Genomic DNA, 18,075 nt, shown 5'->3' with positions numbered 1-18,075 from the left:
TACTTAACTTGACTATAAGTTTGATTGTTATAGATGTTATTGATTTGATTGTTATAGACTAAATAATGACCTGTATTTCTTTAATATTCTAAATAGCTTTCAAGGATTAAAACTTGGCATGACATTTTTAAGTAAACTGCATAAGTACAAGACTTTAAATGAGAAATAGAAATATATAATACAATATGAGAAAAATAACTTTAAATTTATATTAATATTCAAAAAGCTATGTCAATGTAAAGTATTTGAGACTAGTGATTGTTCAACAGTAGACCTAACAATCAACCTTTTATTCCATCATTTCTATACTATATCCCCCCATTTTCCCTTTAGAAAGAGATCCTTGAATCTAATCTTCTTTGTTTAGCTTTCTCTGACAATGACCAACCCTACTAAATATTAACTTGTTTTCATTGGTGTCTGGTCCTTTTGCTTTGAAAACACACAAACATTTAAAGGTAACATACATATCTGCATTAACACAGTATGGAATGTTCAGTGTACATAAGCCAGTTAAAGACAATTTTTTGTTCTATGTTTGAGTAGGTAAAAGTCATCTATCAACCTTATAAGTTGTTTGGACTGCATAACCAAACTGTACCATGAATGTCTATATGTGCCATATGAAAGGATGCCATGTAATAATAAGCCATGAGGACTCCATGGTCAACAAGATTTATCATGTCTCATTCCGTCTCCAAGCTGTTCCCATGTAGAGGGATCAGCTTATATGTCGCCTGTCCTGTAGTCTTTCTTGGTTTCCTCCCCCATGTTTGTAGCCAAGATACTCAGAAGGTATTCTCCTGTTAAACCTGATCTCTTTTAATCTGAAAGGAATCCACATGCTTTTGTTTCCACAGGAAACAACCTTTTCTCCAATATAATGTATTTCTGACTTTTATTTTAAAGTTAAGGCATTCCTAAAGTATATAGGTTGGTTCTGCAGTCCATTCCACTATCCGATGTCCCTCAGCAGCTGTTTCCAGTTTATTAGCATTCAAAAAAAAATCAAAATTAACAAAGCACCATATAGGGTCCAAAGTTCCTATGTTATAATATTTCCCATCCTTACATGGCTTATCTTTTTTTTATTATTACTTCATTTCTTTCTTTATAGACTTTACTTTATTATTTTAAAACCATTTATTTTTTATGACTGTCTGTATCCCTTTTCTTATTTTCTTAAGCCTACGCACACTGTGAAACACACTACAATCTATTTAGAATTTTTTTTTCTGAACCTGGTTTCCTGCTTATCTGTAACATTTTCTGTCTGCATGAGCAAAACTTTAAACTGCATTGCAGCTTAGCTCATGGCGTGTTGGCTGGAAGACCAATAACTGTACAATACGTCCTGCTTGAGAGACTATGGAACTAGGAAGCCACATCTGGCTCCATATTTGTATTCTCAGAGCTTTTCTTTTTAAACTTTCTCAGGTCCTATGTAAATATGTGCTCCCATGGTGGGTACCACCATAGTTGGACCTTTTCATCAGGACTATAAGCTTCCTGATAAATGAATCCCTTTTTGCTTGTTTGTAGTAATGGAGATCAAATCCAGACCTTTGAGTACTGAGTAAAGAGCTCGGTGGCTGAGCTACAGCTATAGCCCTCTGTTTTCCTGCATCTTAATCTCTAGGGCATTGTTGACCCCAGAGGACCACAACTTCCAAGGTTAGCCAAGTCCAAGAGATACTGAAACTCCCCCTGGAGCTCACCTTCATCTACAAACCCACAAGCCCGGAGTCCACACCCAGATGACTCCTTCATTAGGCTCTCACACCAAGACCACAAACCACCTTTTCCAATTGCCATGGGAACCCCAGCATTTTTCAAGCAGGCACATCAAAAGCCCATTCATCTTGCATTGCCTGGTACTTACCCTGGAAGATGCAATAAAGGCTCTTGATTACTGCCTCCCTGTCTCTGGCTCCTGATGGCTCTGTTGCCTTCCCATATGGCTCCAATGATGTGGAATACAGCATCTATAAGTGACAAGCTATATTTAGTTACCGCCTTCTGGTTTGCTGGACTTGTAGCATTTCTATGAATACCCAGAGATGCCAGTGCCCACACCAGCCAGGCATTTGCTCCTATGTCTATACAGCTCACAAGTCACGTGGGTCTTTCTATGGGGTGCTTCAGGGTTTTGAGTCAGGTGTCTGCTTGGCCTGTCCACCCGAAGCCTGTACAGTCATGTTCTGTCATGGTTCTGACTACCAGACAGGAGTGTAATCTTCGAAGCAGGCACTTAAATATCAGTAAGTTCTGGGGTAGGAGAAAGGTACTTCAAGTCCTGTGCTAGATCCTCCCCCGTCTGTACTCTCCTGTGCTCTGTTAGTGGGAGATGAATTGGGGCTACAGTCCTGGACTCAAGTCTGCCCCTCCAAGGCTCAGGCACCTTGAGGAGAATAATACCCTCACTCTCCATCTTTCTTCCCCCTTAAGTTGCTTCTTATAAATGTTTGGAAATCATGTATGAAATTGGTACTGAGAAGTAGGGTCATTATTCCATTAAGCCTGAATGAACCCTTGGTTTACAGGGCTCTGGAATGAGTGAGGCATATGGAGGGGTTTGATGTCGTGAGCTGGGGAGGTCCTAGAATGCTGCAATCAGAGCATTCTGCTGGGAGAACTGAACACCAGAACGCTGGCCAAAGGCAGACTGTAAAGTCTACTTAAGGAGCTTCAGAAGGAAACAAAGTATCTGTCCGAAATTAAATTAGAAACCATTTGTGTCATGTTCTCCCAAGACATCTGGATGTATTCTGTGTCCTGGACACTTGTGTGAGGCTGAATTCAAAAGTTATGGGCCAGGTTGTTTGGTAGAGAAAGTTTCAAGAGCCAGGTCACTGTATTTAGTGAGTTTTATAATGAAATTTCAAAGCAGAAAAATATGAAAGTGTGCAGTTTAATGGAGTGTGAATTTGGCTAATGTAGTATTAAGGGCAGTGGGGCTGCATTCCCAGCACCCCGGCCGCCTGCTCGGCTAGCTTATGCCCCAAAATAATTACACAGACACTGTATTCTTTTAATCACTGCTTGGCCCATTCTCTTCTAGGCTAATTCTCACATATTAATTTAGCCCATTTCCAATCATCTGTGTGTAGCACCCCAAGGTGCGCTTACCGGGGAGATTCTAGCCTAGTCCATCCTGGGTCAGAGCTTCATCCCAGGAGCGGAGCATGGCGTCTCTCTCAGGCGTCTGTTCCCGAGAGCGCTGTTGAGTCTCTGACCTCACTTCCTCTTCCTCCCAGAGTTCTGTTCTGTTTACTCCTCCCACCTATCCTCTAACCAATAAAATGGGCCAGGGCAGTTCCTTTATTAGCCAATGACCTTCCTCCATCAGGCTAAAGTCAAAGAAAGACGCTGTTGGGGAGTGCAGGGAGGACAAAGCATCCTTAGCTGGTAGACACTGCTGCTAGTAAAGGCAAGGATGCATTTTACAAGAGACAACTGGGGAAACGCCTCGAGGGAAAGACTCCGCCCATCAAAGGCTCCAACTTGCACAAATGCAAATTAATTTGAAATGAGAAATCCCTAGCTTGAGGAGGCTGCAATGATGGGCAGGGCAAAACTACCCTAGGTACCTGAGGGCCCATTTCGCTTAACGCTGTGAAGATGAAGCTTAAGACAGAGCCAAGAGTCCAAGATACTGGAGATACAGACACACGAGATCTTCACCAAGGAATGTTGAAAACGAGTGGAGCTGTCCCAAGAGAGATGCCAGATGTGTTGCAGAGACTGGAGATGGAGAGACAGGGATCCCTAAGTTTGTTGAGGCACAGGCAATGTCCCAAGTAGAACCATAGATACTGAACTTCGTGCTAGCTGTTTGCCCTGCTAGGTTGTAGCCCTATTTCAGTTTGAGCTTTCTTATTTGGCATAGAGTAGTGCCTGCACCTATGGAGTACTGAGCAGTGTGGAAGGGTTTGGAAGGCAGGAGAGCTGTCAGTCTAGTGTTGGCTCTCAGGGTCCTAACTTCTCTTGAACTTCACACAACGGCAATCCAGCGTTGAGGTTGGGCTGGCCTATGCTGGGTCCAAGGAGGATGACCAGTGTCCACCTCTATTAAATGTGGCTTTTTTCCACTTTCTTCCTTACCATTGTCTCATAGACTACAAGCACAAAGGCACATTATTTTCGTGTACTAGAAACTAAGAATATCACCAAGGAAGACAGAGTGGGTAGGGTTGGTAGGAAGTTGATGGACTATCAATGATAGTGATTCCATTTCTAGATATGGCTTAGAATCACAGAAGGAAGGCTCTGGGGAAAAGACTAAGAATTGGACAGTTTGCGATAGAAGGTAGCATCAGGACAATCCTAGAAAAGTGTGACATTATGTGTTGAACATACAAACTTGCATGGTAACTCCAGCACTTTCTAAGCATTTTGGTTAAATTTAGTTAACTGCCTTTAAGGCATTGCTGTTGGTTCCCAGAATGAACTCATGGGGGCCCATGAGCTGAGGCTGTCCAGGAATAACACCGATGCCTGACATCGCAAACACATGTGCTCCCTACAATGGAAGGATAGCAAATAGCTGCTTGCACTCGGAGGGATTCTAACAAGTGCCTCCCGCTTTCTCGTGTGTGTTTGCAGTTGCTGAGGACATTTCCCTAACGAAGCAACGTTGCACTATCACAGTATCTTTGCTTACAAATAAATACGGTTTCAAAGCTCTTCTTCTGTTGCACAATTAGAGTTACTCAACCCTGGGACCTGTCAGTGTCGGAGTCATCCCTGGGATGTTGTAAGCTTTGCTTGGCACGCTATACTGATGGTCTTCCCAAAGAAGCCTTGGGGCATTTAAGACTAACTCACTCATTAGGCTCTGCAGAAGTAGGTGTGAATGTGAAAATTGGAGCTGTCAATCAAACGGAGAGAGATTACCTCAGGTAAGGCTAATGGGTGGGGCCCAAGAGATATTTATGTGCTTTGATGCCAAGGGCTCAAACTGAAGGTTCCCATCCACAGAACACCAGGACCCACCCATCTGGGCTCAGTGTCTAACTGGTACAATGTTGTCTTTGATTATGATGCTTCAAATGTCTGCTTCTTCAAAGCAAAACAAACAGCTCAAGACCAAGGGGATTTCAGTATTTCAGAGACGAGTTGCCTCATAACTTATATAAAAGTATCTATTATTTAAGGTTAGCCATTACTTCACTGGATTGTGGCTGGGTTTATCTGGGTTTTCTTCCAAGTGGTTGTCATCATGGTATGATTTTGATATTTGAGTTTAACCAAAAATTTGGGGAGGGGACATGATATTCCTCACATCTTTTTTTTCAAAAACATAAAATTTCTTCATACTTTTAATTAAAGAATAAAAAAGATGCATCCTTTAGGTATAAGTAATTTTATCATTACTTATGTATTAAAAAAACATTGTTAGACTTTCTCTATAATACAAAGCATCAGGCAGTCATGCAGTGATGTGCTCAGTCCTGAGGAAAAGGAACTATAATCCAAGAATTTTATACTGACCTCAATTATCACGCATACATGCACACACTGCAGAAATACTAGAGTCAAACAAACCACAAACACTGTATTGATAGTAAATCCTTCATGTAGGAAACACAAACAGAACTATTTAAAAATTGCATCTGAAAAGTCAAGATCAGGAAAAGCAATACTATAAAATAAATAACAGTGTCCTGAGAGGCTAATCAATCACAAAACATCTAATAAACAATTTTTCTAGGGGTCTTGTTATGGTTGGAGTTTTAAAATTTAAAAAAAAAATCTTTATTTTTTGTTACCGCATGCATGTATAGGCATGGGTGCTACTGCATGTGTGTGGACCTTGAATGACAACATTGTGACATCTGCTGCCTGTTCCCTCTTTACATCCTTATGTGGCTTCTGTCACCAGCTTGTGATGCCAGGGCTTTGCCAGCTGAGCCATCTTGATGGCTTCTATAGTTATTTTGTTTGTTTGTTTTTAGATTGGGCTCCTCTGAGTATCCCTTGCTGTCCTCCCAGAGAGTCTCTGGCTTCTGCCTCCAGAGTGCTAGAATTAAAGGCGTGTGCCACCATTGCCCAGTGCTTAGATTTTTTTTTAATTAATTTTAAAATCAGTGTAAAAATAATGTAATTCCTTATGACATTTCATATATGTAAATTATATTTCACTCATATATATTTATATCCAGATTATCTTCTCTTGTTCTTCTCTCTTGCTTATTGTTTCCTACATATATGTATATACACACACATACACACATACATACATAAATATGTATGATATATACGTATCTTCTGCATGTTGCTATCTAGTTTCCCTGGCACAATATCATGCACACACACACACACACGCACATGTATACACACACACTCACACTCAGGCCCATACACACATGAGAACAAGTATATAAACTTGTATTTTAGTTTGGCTTGTTTTGTTTAGTAGAATGATCTCCATCTTCATCTTCTTGAAAATGACATCATTTCTTTCTTTTTTATGGCTGAATAGAACTCTGCTATGGATATGTACGGCTCTTCTGTATCTATTCATCTGCTGGTTGCCATGGAAGCCGAGTCCATACCTACTGTGAGAAGTGCAGCCATAGCCGTGGACGTGGAGGCGCGGAGATCTCTGTGGTGTCCTTATGTAGAGACCCACAAATCATACAGCTTGACCATATGGTAGCTTTATTTTCTACATTTTGGAAGAACCTTCGCGCTGGTTCTACAGTGGCTCGGCTGGTTTACAGTCTCACCAGCGGTGTTTGTGGCCCTTCCCCCCACATAATCACCAGCACTTGTCATTGTTTTTCTGGTGACAGCCGCTCTGAAAGGGGTGAGATGGGCTCGCAAACAGTTTTAATTTGCATATCTCTGATGAGTAAGGATTTTGAACATATTTTTCGTATATTCATTGTCCGTTATTGGCCTTCTAATTCATTGATTGGGTGGCTGTGTATTTAACCTTTGAAATCCACAAAGGAGTCTCGACCCTAACTCCATCAGATATGTGGCTCTGAGACTCCTCCCCCTCCCCCCTCCGCAGGCTCTTTTCACTTGGCCGATGCTTTCTGTGCTGTGTAGAAACTTCTGTATTAGTGCGATGCTGTTTGTCAGTTCTTGTTATTCTTCCCTGCACTGTTGCAGTCCTCTTCAGGAAATCCTTGCTTGTGCCTCTATCTTTGAGTGTCTTCCTCCCTTTCCTCTAGGAGTTTCAGCCTAAGGTATATGGCTTGTTTTGAACTGGTATTTTTCAGAATGAGAGAAAAACTTCTAGCTTCTTCTTCTGCACATGGTACACTGGATGACTTTCTGTCCTCTGTCTTTCATTTTTATTTCTCTAATTGGCCTAATTGAGGACCTGACACTGAGCCTAGCCTGTAAGGACCACCAGGATGCCTGCTTTGGCTCTAAGAATGCTGGAGTAGTCACTTGTCACCACACAGTGAACAGGGATGCGAGTTTCTTTTTGCCGTGGCTTGCTGGTCTACCCTGTGGTTGAAAGTACCTACTTTCCTCCCCTGCTGGAGAGAGCTGCCTGGTGACTGAATGTTGGGACCAAATGGAGTCCTGGCCTTCAGCTGATCTTCCCTGCTAGAGCCTTCTGATTGGAGTTACTAAAAGCTGTGCCTTGAGGATCAGAGGATGGGGTTTTCACCTGTTGGCCCACTCGACTGCTGGGTGTTTAAGCCTCCATGCTGCTATGAAATAAAGGGCTTTTTACCAGAGATTAGGCGTCCGTGTGTCTGTCTGTCTTTGTGTGTGTTTGTGTATTTCAACCTCCAGCCCCTTGCCCGAAGCTCGTGAACTGTATTGTAGCACATAGAGCGCAGACGGGGGTGAAGTGCGCTGCAACTGAAACTGTTCTCAGAGCTTTGTTCCCACAGGGTGGTGCTTCCTTAAGAAGACAGTTTTGTTCTTTCTGATGCTCCCCCATCTTTCAAGCTTTGGGCCAGAGCCTGTAACCCACAGTGACTGAGTGATGCATGCATCTCCCCTCATTATTTTTTGTGGCAAACTCCTTGAATTTTTGATAATGCTAAAATTCCCCATTTTACTTTTCAAAGCAAATGAAAAGAATAAAAGTGATGTCCACTCGATAAGGTTGGTTCTGGGCCCACCAGGGTTCCAGGATTCGAGGGCACTTGTGAGCTCTCCTTGGAGCATACAGCACACTGCGGGTGCAGCGCTTTTCATGTCCCCATCACCAGGACTCCTCAAAACAAGCTTCTCATCTTAGACTGCCCTGTGAGATCACAGCACATAAAATCTAAGCCCCAGAGACACAGTCAACAGATAGGAGTGTTATTATTAGTAATCAGGAGCTTTTTCAGAGGGGCAGGTCACATCTTCCTTCTTTGGTGTCTGGACAGGACTGCAGAAAGAGCTTCCTTCTTCCCAGAATACTCCTGTTCTCATTGCCCTACCTCTACTTCCTGTCTGGTTGTCCAGCCTATACTTCCTGCCTGGCTACTGGCCAATTAGCATTTATTTAAAGCATAATTGACAGAATACAGAATTGTCCCACACCAACTTCCAGGCTTAATAAATGTGTACCCCAGAATGACCTTGAACTCGTGATCCTTCTGTCTCTGCCTCCTTCAGCAAATCCTACTGGCATTTGCCACCACAACTGGCTTGAAGTCTTTTCAGTCCATCTGCCTGCTGCCCAGCAAAATGCTCTAGTCGGCTGCTAAAGAGAGAACACCTCCCCATCTTTCTGTTCTCCCATCAGAGTCTCATCGTGTAGCCTAGGTCAATTTCAAACTCACAATCCTCCCTAAAGCCAAGGTTACAGGCATGCACGTTCAAGCCTAACTGAATTTTGTGTTACTTTTGATTGACACAAACCACTTGGATATATTTGAGAGGTACAGACAAATTTTTAAAGTTTGTTTTAACTGATAGATGTCGTATCTGTTAATAAGGTACCATGGCATCTGTGTAATGTTTCATTCATGCATGTACTATAATGATCAACTTGGGGGTAATTAGCATACCCATCACCAAAATTCCTTATCAGCTCTTTATGAGAAGACTTTCCACAGGTCTTCTATATTCGGATGCAGTCATCATCAGCTGTGTTCTCTCTGCTATGCTTCAGGTCACTGGAACTTATTCTTACTATCTAATTGACATATTAAATGCATCAATGATCTTTACCCTGTGCCCATTGCCCTCTTCTCCCCTGAGTCTCTGGTAACCATTACTCAACTCTCAAATGGTATGGCATTCTCCTGTGAGTGGATGCAATAATGTGGGGTGTGTTTTTGCCTGGCTTGTTTCACTCGTGTCATCTGCTGCCCTTTCCAAATCTCCCCCAAATATTTACCTTCCAATCCTCCAGAAGCCTTGAGTTCTAACCCCTCCTCCAAGCCTGTCCATAGATTTCCCAGTGTCTCTGCCACATCCTTCAATACTGCCTTCATCTGTTCCTTCTCCACATGTTAATGAATGAGCCTTCAGGAGAGGAGGAGGGTTCTTCTAAGTCCTTGGTGAGGTTTGTATTCCATTATTCTCCAGTTTCCTGGTGTCTAGCACTTCCTGGTTAACTAGCCTTTAAAGTCTTGTAACAAGTGTAACTTAACATAGTTAGCTACTTGTTGGATTATAAAGAGACAATAAAACCAAAGAGGAAAGCTATCGACCATTAAGTATCAAAGAAGAGATACAATATCAAAGAATCCTTGGACATATGACTGTGAAACCTAAGAAAGCAGTCAGCAAAAATAAATCACTTCCTTCACTGTGCTGGTTCAGTTCCTTCTAATGTAGCCTGGCGCCACTGATAATCAAAACAATCAGATATGTTTTAAAGCGGGGAGGGCAAACTACCGAAATCTTAATGTTAAATTTCCACACACCATTTCATTTTATGATACTTAGGCCCTGGGATATTATCAATTGATTGAACAAATAGTGAGTGCGATGATTTGTCAACACACGGCCAGCAAACATTCACTGGCCCTGCGATCAATACTGGTTAGCTAATGAGCACACACCACCAGAGTGTGCCAGCAATCTGTTAACTGGCTGTGCTTTAGGCGCAGTAAGCCGGCTTTACTGTACAGCTTTTGGGTTTTATTCTAAAATGGGAACTTGTAATTATATATATAGAGAGAAATAACTGACAGAAAGTGGGCAAGTGGGCAGGGTAGACATATCTATCACTCCTGTGCCACACTGTTTTGAAAGAGGTGGTTTTCCTCTACTACAAAATTTATGCTTTTTAAAATTGCAGAAACCTCAGAGAAGAAACTAGATCTCCATTCTGGTGGTGGTTCAGTTTGTTCTGTGGCCTGTTTAGATTTGACAGTGGTCTTTAGTGTCTGCATTTCTTGAAAAGATCTTTGCTTTTCTCCTTCACCCATCTACTACCATATGCATGCATGTACTTATAAAATTGTTATGTTTATACAATTAATTTTATTCTTTGAAGACTGTGTAGAGATTATTTAATATTTAATATTGTTAGATCTTAACGAGATTAAAATTAAACTATTTTCCAATGATGTCTCTAGACTTGCAAATCAATGTTATCAAGTTATACCTTTATTAACAGATGATCTTTCCTATTGTATTAAGTATCAAAAATCATAATAATTATTCTTAGCTATATATATCTTAGCTTTTAACATTCCTTTCATGGACTTCTACATGGTTAATGATGATTGCCTAAGAAAATGTCTGGGGTAACCTTTCTGACTATGTTTCCTGTCATTGTTTAGAACAAATCCTAGAAGTCAATTTGTAGGAGACTCTTGACGCCTCTTGAAAATTTGCTTTTAAGAAACATGTACCAGTTTCCTGGCTGAAAAAATTTTCACAGGTTCCAGGCTGATATGGTTTCAGTGCCCTTTGTTCTGTCCTTGATAAAAGTGCATGAAGCTCCCACCATCTTCCGCATGTGCTTTCTTCTCCTGTGGTGACAACTGCCACCGTGAAGTTATTCTATGCCAGTTATATTTCCTGACATCCATTCTTTTCCTCAGATACCTTTATATACCAGGGCCACCGCTGATTCCAGGAGAGCCATCTTTGCCTAAAATTGCTTTGTTTCTACCCAGCATATTGGCTTTGCCATATGTACTTTTTTATCTGTAAAAATGAGTGTGTGTGTGTGTGTGTGTGTGTGTGTGTGCAAATGTGCACACATATGCCTACATGAGTTCATGTGTACCGTTTATGTGCAGGTGCCGAAGAAGAAGGTATTGAATCTCCTGGAAATGGAGATACAGGTGGTTGTGAGCCCCCTGATGGGTTGCTGGAAACTGAACCTAGGTCCTCTGAAGGAGCAATAAGGACTCTTAACTACTGAGCCAACTCTTCATCTCTGAAATTTACACATCAGAAACACAGGACTATCTTTGACAACTCCCTTTTAACCTTTCCGTAGTCTGCTAATGTACTGTCTTGTGCACTTTGCCTTTCTCCAAATCTACATTGCTTGAATTCTTATCTTCTTAACTGACTTTTCCATGACTAATCTTTCTACCTTCTAATTTTTTCCTCCTTGGGATTCTACAAGACTCTTTGAAGAATGGATACAACTACACATTTCCTTGTTTCAGTGCTCACTGCTGGGAGACTTGGGGCCACAGCTTTTCAATGGTACATCAACCCAGGTTCTTAGTGGGCAGCAGCTTGTTCGTGCACACTGCCTCCCTTCCCTGCCTTTGATCTGGCCTTCTCCTTGCCTCTGGGTGGAACTTCCTTCACCTTTCTCCCACTGACTGATCTTTTATACTCAGGTCAAACATCACTTCCTTCTACTACTGACTCCATTCCTTAGACGTGAATAGTATCTCACTAGATTTCCATTTTGTTGTGGTATCCACCCAGATTGCAATGTCTCCAATTTTGAGCTTTTTGAGGTCAGAAACTGTGACTAGATCATCTTATGTTGTGTCTCTAGAACCCACCAAAAGATGCTACTGCCAATTCCCAAGGATGCATGCAGGCTGCTGTTATTTTCTGTGTGCTGTTCTGTTGAATTGCTTTTGGCCTATACAGTATTTTCATTGTCTTACCCAGCATACGCTAATATGAATTTGAATTTATGTACAGTCCCATTCTTCCAGGGTTCATTCGGATCCCGTTCGTGTCCCATTGGTCGGGACAAAGGACCATCCTGTAACGCACTCAACGCTTAGTCCTGGATCCGCTGGCTCTGATGTTGCTCTCGTGGAGCATCGTCTTTATTCTCTTTTCTTTTGGAACGCAGCCATTGTTTTCTAGAATGCACACGTGACTGTAAATCATCTTGGTGATGGTTCTGAATCAGAAAACCCAACTTGGAATAGTCACCTAGTGGGAGCCTTTTCTTCTCACCAGCTGTAGCAGGCATCTCATGTCGAAGTGTGGCTTCAGGTGCAGAGCCGCTAATGTTTTATCCACTCTAATTCTAGAGGAACACATCAATGACTTTCTGGCTACTAATATCCCTCTGTAGATTAATACTCCAAATATATGCACATACCTAACCAGATGACTAAACAAGCAATCTCTTTATTTGTTAATTACTGTTGAGGGTTAATGTTATTTATACAATGGAGTCAATATAATCTCTATTGCTCATTAACTGAGATGTTCTGGGCTCAACTCTGTTTTATTTTCCAATTAGGTTCTATTGCTTTTCCTTATTGACTCTTGAGAAAGAGTTGTGGAAACAAACTTAATAGCTCTGAAAATGTCAGAACAATTTATATTACAGGCAAGATCCTGTAATACATAAATGTAAACAAGGATAGTGTTCAGTCATTGGGAAACACCAGATTATTTATTATTATACACCTGCACTTGATCTTACTTTTTTTTTTTTGTAAAGAGTGACTTAGACTTTGTAGGTCTGATGAATGCTTCTTTCTAATATTAATTTTGCTGCCTGGGTGCCTCAAAGGTATTCCAAGGCTTTGACAAAACTTATTCATGTGAGATAAGAGGGCAAGAAAGCCCTCCAAAGGGTGTGATGGTACGCTTCCAGGCACCCTCACAGCCTGGAGCTGCCTGGGAAGAAGATCTGCTCCAGGAATATCCTTGAACTTCTGCCTTCACCACTCTGGTCAGCTCTGCAATGACTTCCAGAGATGGTGATCCAGATGCCAACCTAAATACCCCTCAACCAAAGACTGGATGAGGAAAATGTAGTACATTTACACAATGGAGTACTACACAACAGAAAAAAATGACACCTTGAAATTTGCAGGCAAATGGATGGGGCTAGAAAACATCATACTGAGTGAGATAACCCAGACTCAGAAGGACAAAAAGGTGTACTCACTCATAAGTGACTTTTAGACATGAAGCAACGAAAACCAGCCTATCAATCACAATCCCAGAGAACCTAGACAACAATGAAGACCCTAAGAGAGACATATGTAGATCTAATCTACATGGGAAGTAAAAAAAGACAATATCTCCTGAGTAAATTGGGGACCATGGGAGAGGGTTGAAGGGGAGGGGAGAGGATGGGAGGGGAGTAAAGAAAAATGTATAACTTATTAAAATCAATAAAAAATTAATCATAATAAAAAAGTAGACATGCATGCTGAAGTGGTAGAATTAAGTTTGCCTGGCCTTTTACTAGGGCAATTGGTTTCCTTGAGAGAGCTACTTTGACTCTTGGGAGGATTTTGGTTAAGTGGGGATGATAACAGTTGCCTTTATTAAGGCTTTACTACCCACTGTTTTCATATATCTATCAAATCAAAGGAGGTGAAAGGAGGAGAGAGATGGCTCTTTAGTTGCTGCTACATCATTCTCCTGTCCACCCTAACACCTGTATGATGCAAGACGATAGAGTTTCCGACTCTTGCTCCTGAGGCCATTTGGGCCGGAGCGGTTGCACAGTTCTGTGGCCATGGTCCAGGTAAGAAACTCCTCCACGAAGAGTCCTCTCTTTGAATGTGAAACCTGATGTCTACCATCACACCTGGCCTACCAAGGGACCTGCTTGCATTTCGTGGATAGTGCATAGTAATGAGATCCTGCTTATCTAACAGCCAACAGAAGAAGTCACAAACATCTCCCAGGATTCCTCCAAGCCCCTGGTGTTACATTATCTGAGACAGCAGCTTACCAAACAGTAATAATTAGGGTGAATATTCTAACAAAACCAACTGATTTGACTGATTTTCAGAATTTTTATGTTTTTTGATTTAGTTTATACTATTATGGTATGGATAAGGGCTTAAAAGGTTGCAGCACTGTAGGAATGGGGTGAAACTTTTGAGGGGGCTGGATCTAGTGGGATTTTTCAGGGCAGTGGCAGCATGATCTTAAGGGGTATTATAGGCTTAAAAACTTGACTCTTGCTTCCAAGTCAGGAGGTGCATGGTTTGCTCTGTGTGGTGTTCAGCCTTGCTATGCTATCTCAGTACCAGTGGACATGTTGTGGATCAACTTACCACCAACCGGAAACTTCAAAATCATGAGCACAAATAAAACTTTCCTCTCATTAAGTTGGTTATCTCGGGTGTTTGTTATTGTGGCAGACTATGGAGTGGAAGATAACTTTTTAAGGTTTATTGAGTTAAGTAATCAATAACAGTTAATGTCATTTATTGTTTAATATATTTACATGACAAACAACATGCTTAATGTTTGACATATGTCATCTTATCTAGTATGCCTAATTTCTCTGTGACATTTCTCCTTTTGGGTTGGAAAACTAAAGGTCAAATCATATTAAAGAGGTAGGATTTGAATCTAAGTCATCCCCACTGTCACAGTGCTGGTCAGCAGTTCTTTGTTCTTTGACATCTAGAGGTTTGGAGTTTTATGCACCTTGAACTAATTGTTTCTTCTGTTGACCTGCTGCTTAGGACACTAACTGGTCCTATGGTGGACTGGAGGTTTTGTTTTGTTTTTTCCCTTCAAGACTCAGTGATCTATAGAAGCATAGACATTTACAATGTGTGAAACTAGCTAAGAACTCTAAGCCCAGACTCCCAAAACATTTATAACCTCTGTAGCATGTCCAGTGGATTCAGGACAGTTTTCCAGGCTTTGTCTGAAAGACTTTCTGTAGGAAGCAGAGAGTGTGTGTGAAGAAGAGCCAGCTTGTCTTCATGGACGCTGGGTCTACATCCTAAAAAGCCTAAAGCCCATGAAATCACTCCTCAAATAAGTTGTTCCTAAAACCCGGGGGTGACCTTACCTTTCCCTGATCCCTTAGCCACTGCTCTGTATGCAGATGCCCAGGAATCAAGTCCTTCTGGTCGACCCCTTAGGATGGTTAATAACACATGTCCTAGAGGACCCATTTCTCTTTATTTCTTCTTTATTTTCAGATGGTGCTATTTCTATTCTAGTACTCATGGGCTGTTTTCCTGCTTGAACAAACTCACCAGTGATCTTGTCCCTGACTCTTTATTCTTCTGTTATTTTCATACATCTGCTCATCCTATCATCTCTCCATTAACCTTTCCACCTGTACTGAGACAGCACAGCGAGGCTGGAGGCCACACAGGGCAAAGCACATAGCTCTTGACTTGGAAGTAAGAGGCAAATTTTCTTTCTCTAGCTTTTCAGGCTGGCTTAAGAAATCAGTGCCACTATTTCTTTTGAAACTGCATCCTTACTGCAAAATATCAAAAACTCACTCCCCTTCAAAGTTACTTCATCTTCGGCGCACGCCTTTAATCCCAGCACTTGGGAGGCAGAGGCAGGCGGATCTCTGTGAGTTCGAGACCAGCCTGGTCTACAGAGCTAGTTCCAGGACAGGCTCCAAAGCCACAGCGAAACCCTGTCTCGAAAAACCAAAAAAAAAAAAAAAAAAAAAAAAAAAAGCAAAGTTACTTCATCTTCTAAATGAGATCTGTTCACAAATACAAAGTGAAACTCTTTGAAAAAGCTTGGCTGAGTACACTTTAATTGATAGTAATAAGAATAAATTAAGGGGGAATTAATTCACAATCATGGTTTACAAGGAACAGGTAGTGGAAAGTTTGAGAGAGTATTTATATTTAAGTTTATGTGATACCTAACAGACACTACATCTTAATACTCTACTATTATAATATAAAAGTACATGATTATATATCTGTCTTTATGTTCTTAGAGACTGGTAATTGGCAGAGGTTTAAAAATAAAATTAGCTTCTTAGCAGCAAGGCATAATTAGTTGTGAAATTCTTCTATCAAATCATTAAGACATGAACACATGTAATGGCTTGTAAAGGCAATTTATTCTTGTTTGTTTAGATGCTGGTCAGTCGCTCTTCTTTTCTCATCTGGTTCCCAGTTTAGCTTCAAACAGCAAGTGTTCGTTGAACTGCAAGGACGCTGGGTCTTCCTCAGCAGCAGGATACAAACACTGGAAGGCTGTATTTCCTATCTGCTCCTTCCGTACGCCTAGGGAGCCCCTCTCTCTCTCTCTCTCTCTCTCTCTCTCTCTCTCTCTCTCTCTCTCTCTCTGTGTGTGTGTGTGTGTGTGTGTGTGTGTGTCTTCTTTATTCTCATATGGTGCTATTTTTTTCTAGAGCTAATGGGTTGTTTTCCTGCTTGTACAAACTCACCAGTGATCTTGTCACTGACTCTTTGTATTCTCCTTTTATTTTCACATATCTGCCCATTTTATCATCTCTCCTTTAACTTCTTTTCCTCCATGGAACACAACATTTCAAGACAGTGCTCTGTTCTCCCAGACAACTTTAAATGAAAGCAGAGTAAAGAAAGGGAAAGCTAGGATCATTCCAGTAACTATGATTAGTTAAAAAAAAATTAATAGTAAGCACAAGCACAAGTTTGTTAAAAAGCTGTTGTTTCCTGAGACGATATGCTTTACTGATTAAAACCACTCTAAATGCCCCACTAAGCAATAGCTATTCTCGCTATAGACTGGAAACATTACAGCAATGAATTAGGTGTATTTATAAGCATAGGTTTCTTTCTTATTAGAGAAGCCATGTCTGAAGCACCTGGAGTGTTTCCCCTCGTGATTGCCATGGTCAAGTGTCTGCCAGGAGAATACCATGCTCTAAGGTCAGACAGTTTTAGCGGAAGAAGTTGTGTTGCTGGCTCCCTGGGAAAGGAGAGACATAGGACTTCTCCAGATATGGAATCAACGGTGACTGTGTTCTACAAGCTGTTGGCCCGTAGCCAGGCCTCTCTGAAGTAAACAGTTCACTAGATTGTAAGCCCCAATCGTCTCACTAAAATCTTACAGAACATCTGAACCCATTTTAGGGAGGAAAACATAAAGGTTTTGGTTCTTTCCCATTTTGTTTTGTTTTTAAAACAGGGTATAATTATATAGGTCAAGCGGGCCTCAAACTCAGAATCCTCCTTACTTGGCTTCCCCAGTGCTGGGGTTGTGTTTGGCAAGCGGTGATTTTACCATCTGGGTCTTGCCAGGAGCTCGTCACTGTTGCTGCCTTCAGTTTGCTGTCTAAAGCGGGGTATTCTAGACTTCTTCCCTTCACCCTGAATCGAGCTGCATCTTTCCTTGTCACTGTAGCTTCTTTGTCCCTCTGCTTGCTTCAGCATGTCCATGGGGAGATGATGCTGGGATGCTGGACTCAACAGGAAGCCACGAGATGAGACGTCCTTCAGAACTTCTGTGGGCTCCCTGACTGCAAGTGCCCGGGGCATCTCTGCTACACAACACCTGTGTCACAGCCCCTGAGGCAGCATCTACTCCATTTTGCAGTGTTTTCTAAGAAGCCTCCTATGTGTTTTAGTTTGGTTTTTCTATTAGTATTATTAAAACACCATGACCTAAAGCAACTCAGTAAGGAAAGGGCTTATTTCATCTTGCAACTTTCAGGTCACCTTCCATCATGGAGAAAAGACAGGGTAGGAGCCCAAGGCAAGAACCTGTTGGCAGGCACTGAAGCCGAGGTCATGGGGGACATGCTGCTTCCTACCTGATCCTTGTGGCCTGCTCAGCCCCCTTTTTATATACCACCCTGGTCCACCTGCCCAGGGTAGGTACCACCCACAGTTAGTCAGGCCCTCCCACATCAATCATTAATCAAGAAAAAGCCCCTAGACTTCTACACAGGTCGATCTGATAGAGGGATTTCCTCAGTTGAGGCTCCCTTTTCCAAAATAACCTTATCTTGTGTCGAGGTGACAAAAAAATTACCAGCACATAAAA

At 41.6% G+C, this 18,075-nt stretch overlaps 1 protein-coding gene across 1 annotated transcript in view; it reads right to left on the bottom strand.

The window, feature by feature from the left end:
• The window catches only part of LOC121433958 (fermitin family homolog 2-like), a 96,564-nt gene extending 78,997 nt beyond the window's left edge, over nt 1–17,567 (bottom strand). The window contains exon 1 of the mRNA XM_041632638.1: nt 17,314–17,567. Coding sequence (XP_041488572.1) covers nt 17,314–17,567 — 254 coding nt within the window. The remainder of the gene's footprint in view (nt 1–17,313) is intronic.
• Nucleotides 17,568–18,075: the final 508 nt, after the last annotated feature.

Source organism: Microtus oregoni, unplaced genomic scaffold (assembly GCF_018167655.1).
Source record: "Microtus oregoni isolate MIOR12 unplaced genomic scaffold, Mior012 000042F_ref0000377, whole genome shotgun sequence".
Taxonomy (NCBI): domain Eukaryota; kingdom Metazoa; phylum Chordata; class Mammalia; order Rodentia; family Cricetidae; genus Microtus; species Microtus oregoni.
Note: the sequence above shows the minus strand (reverse complement) of the source record. Positions and strands in the feature narration are given on the sequence as shown.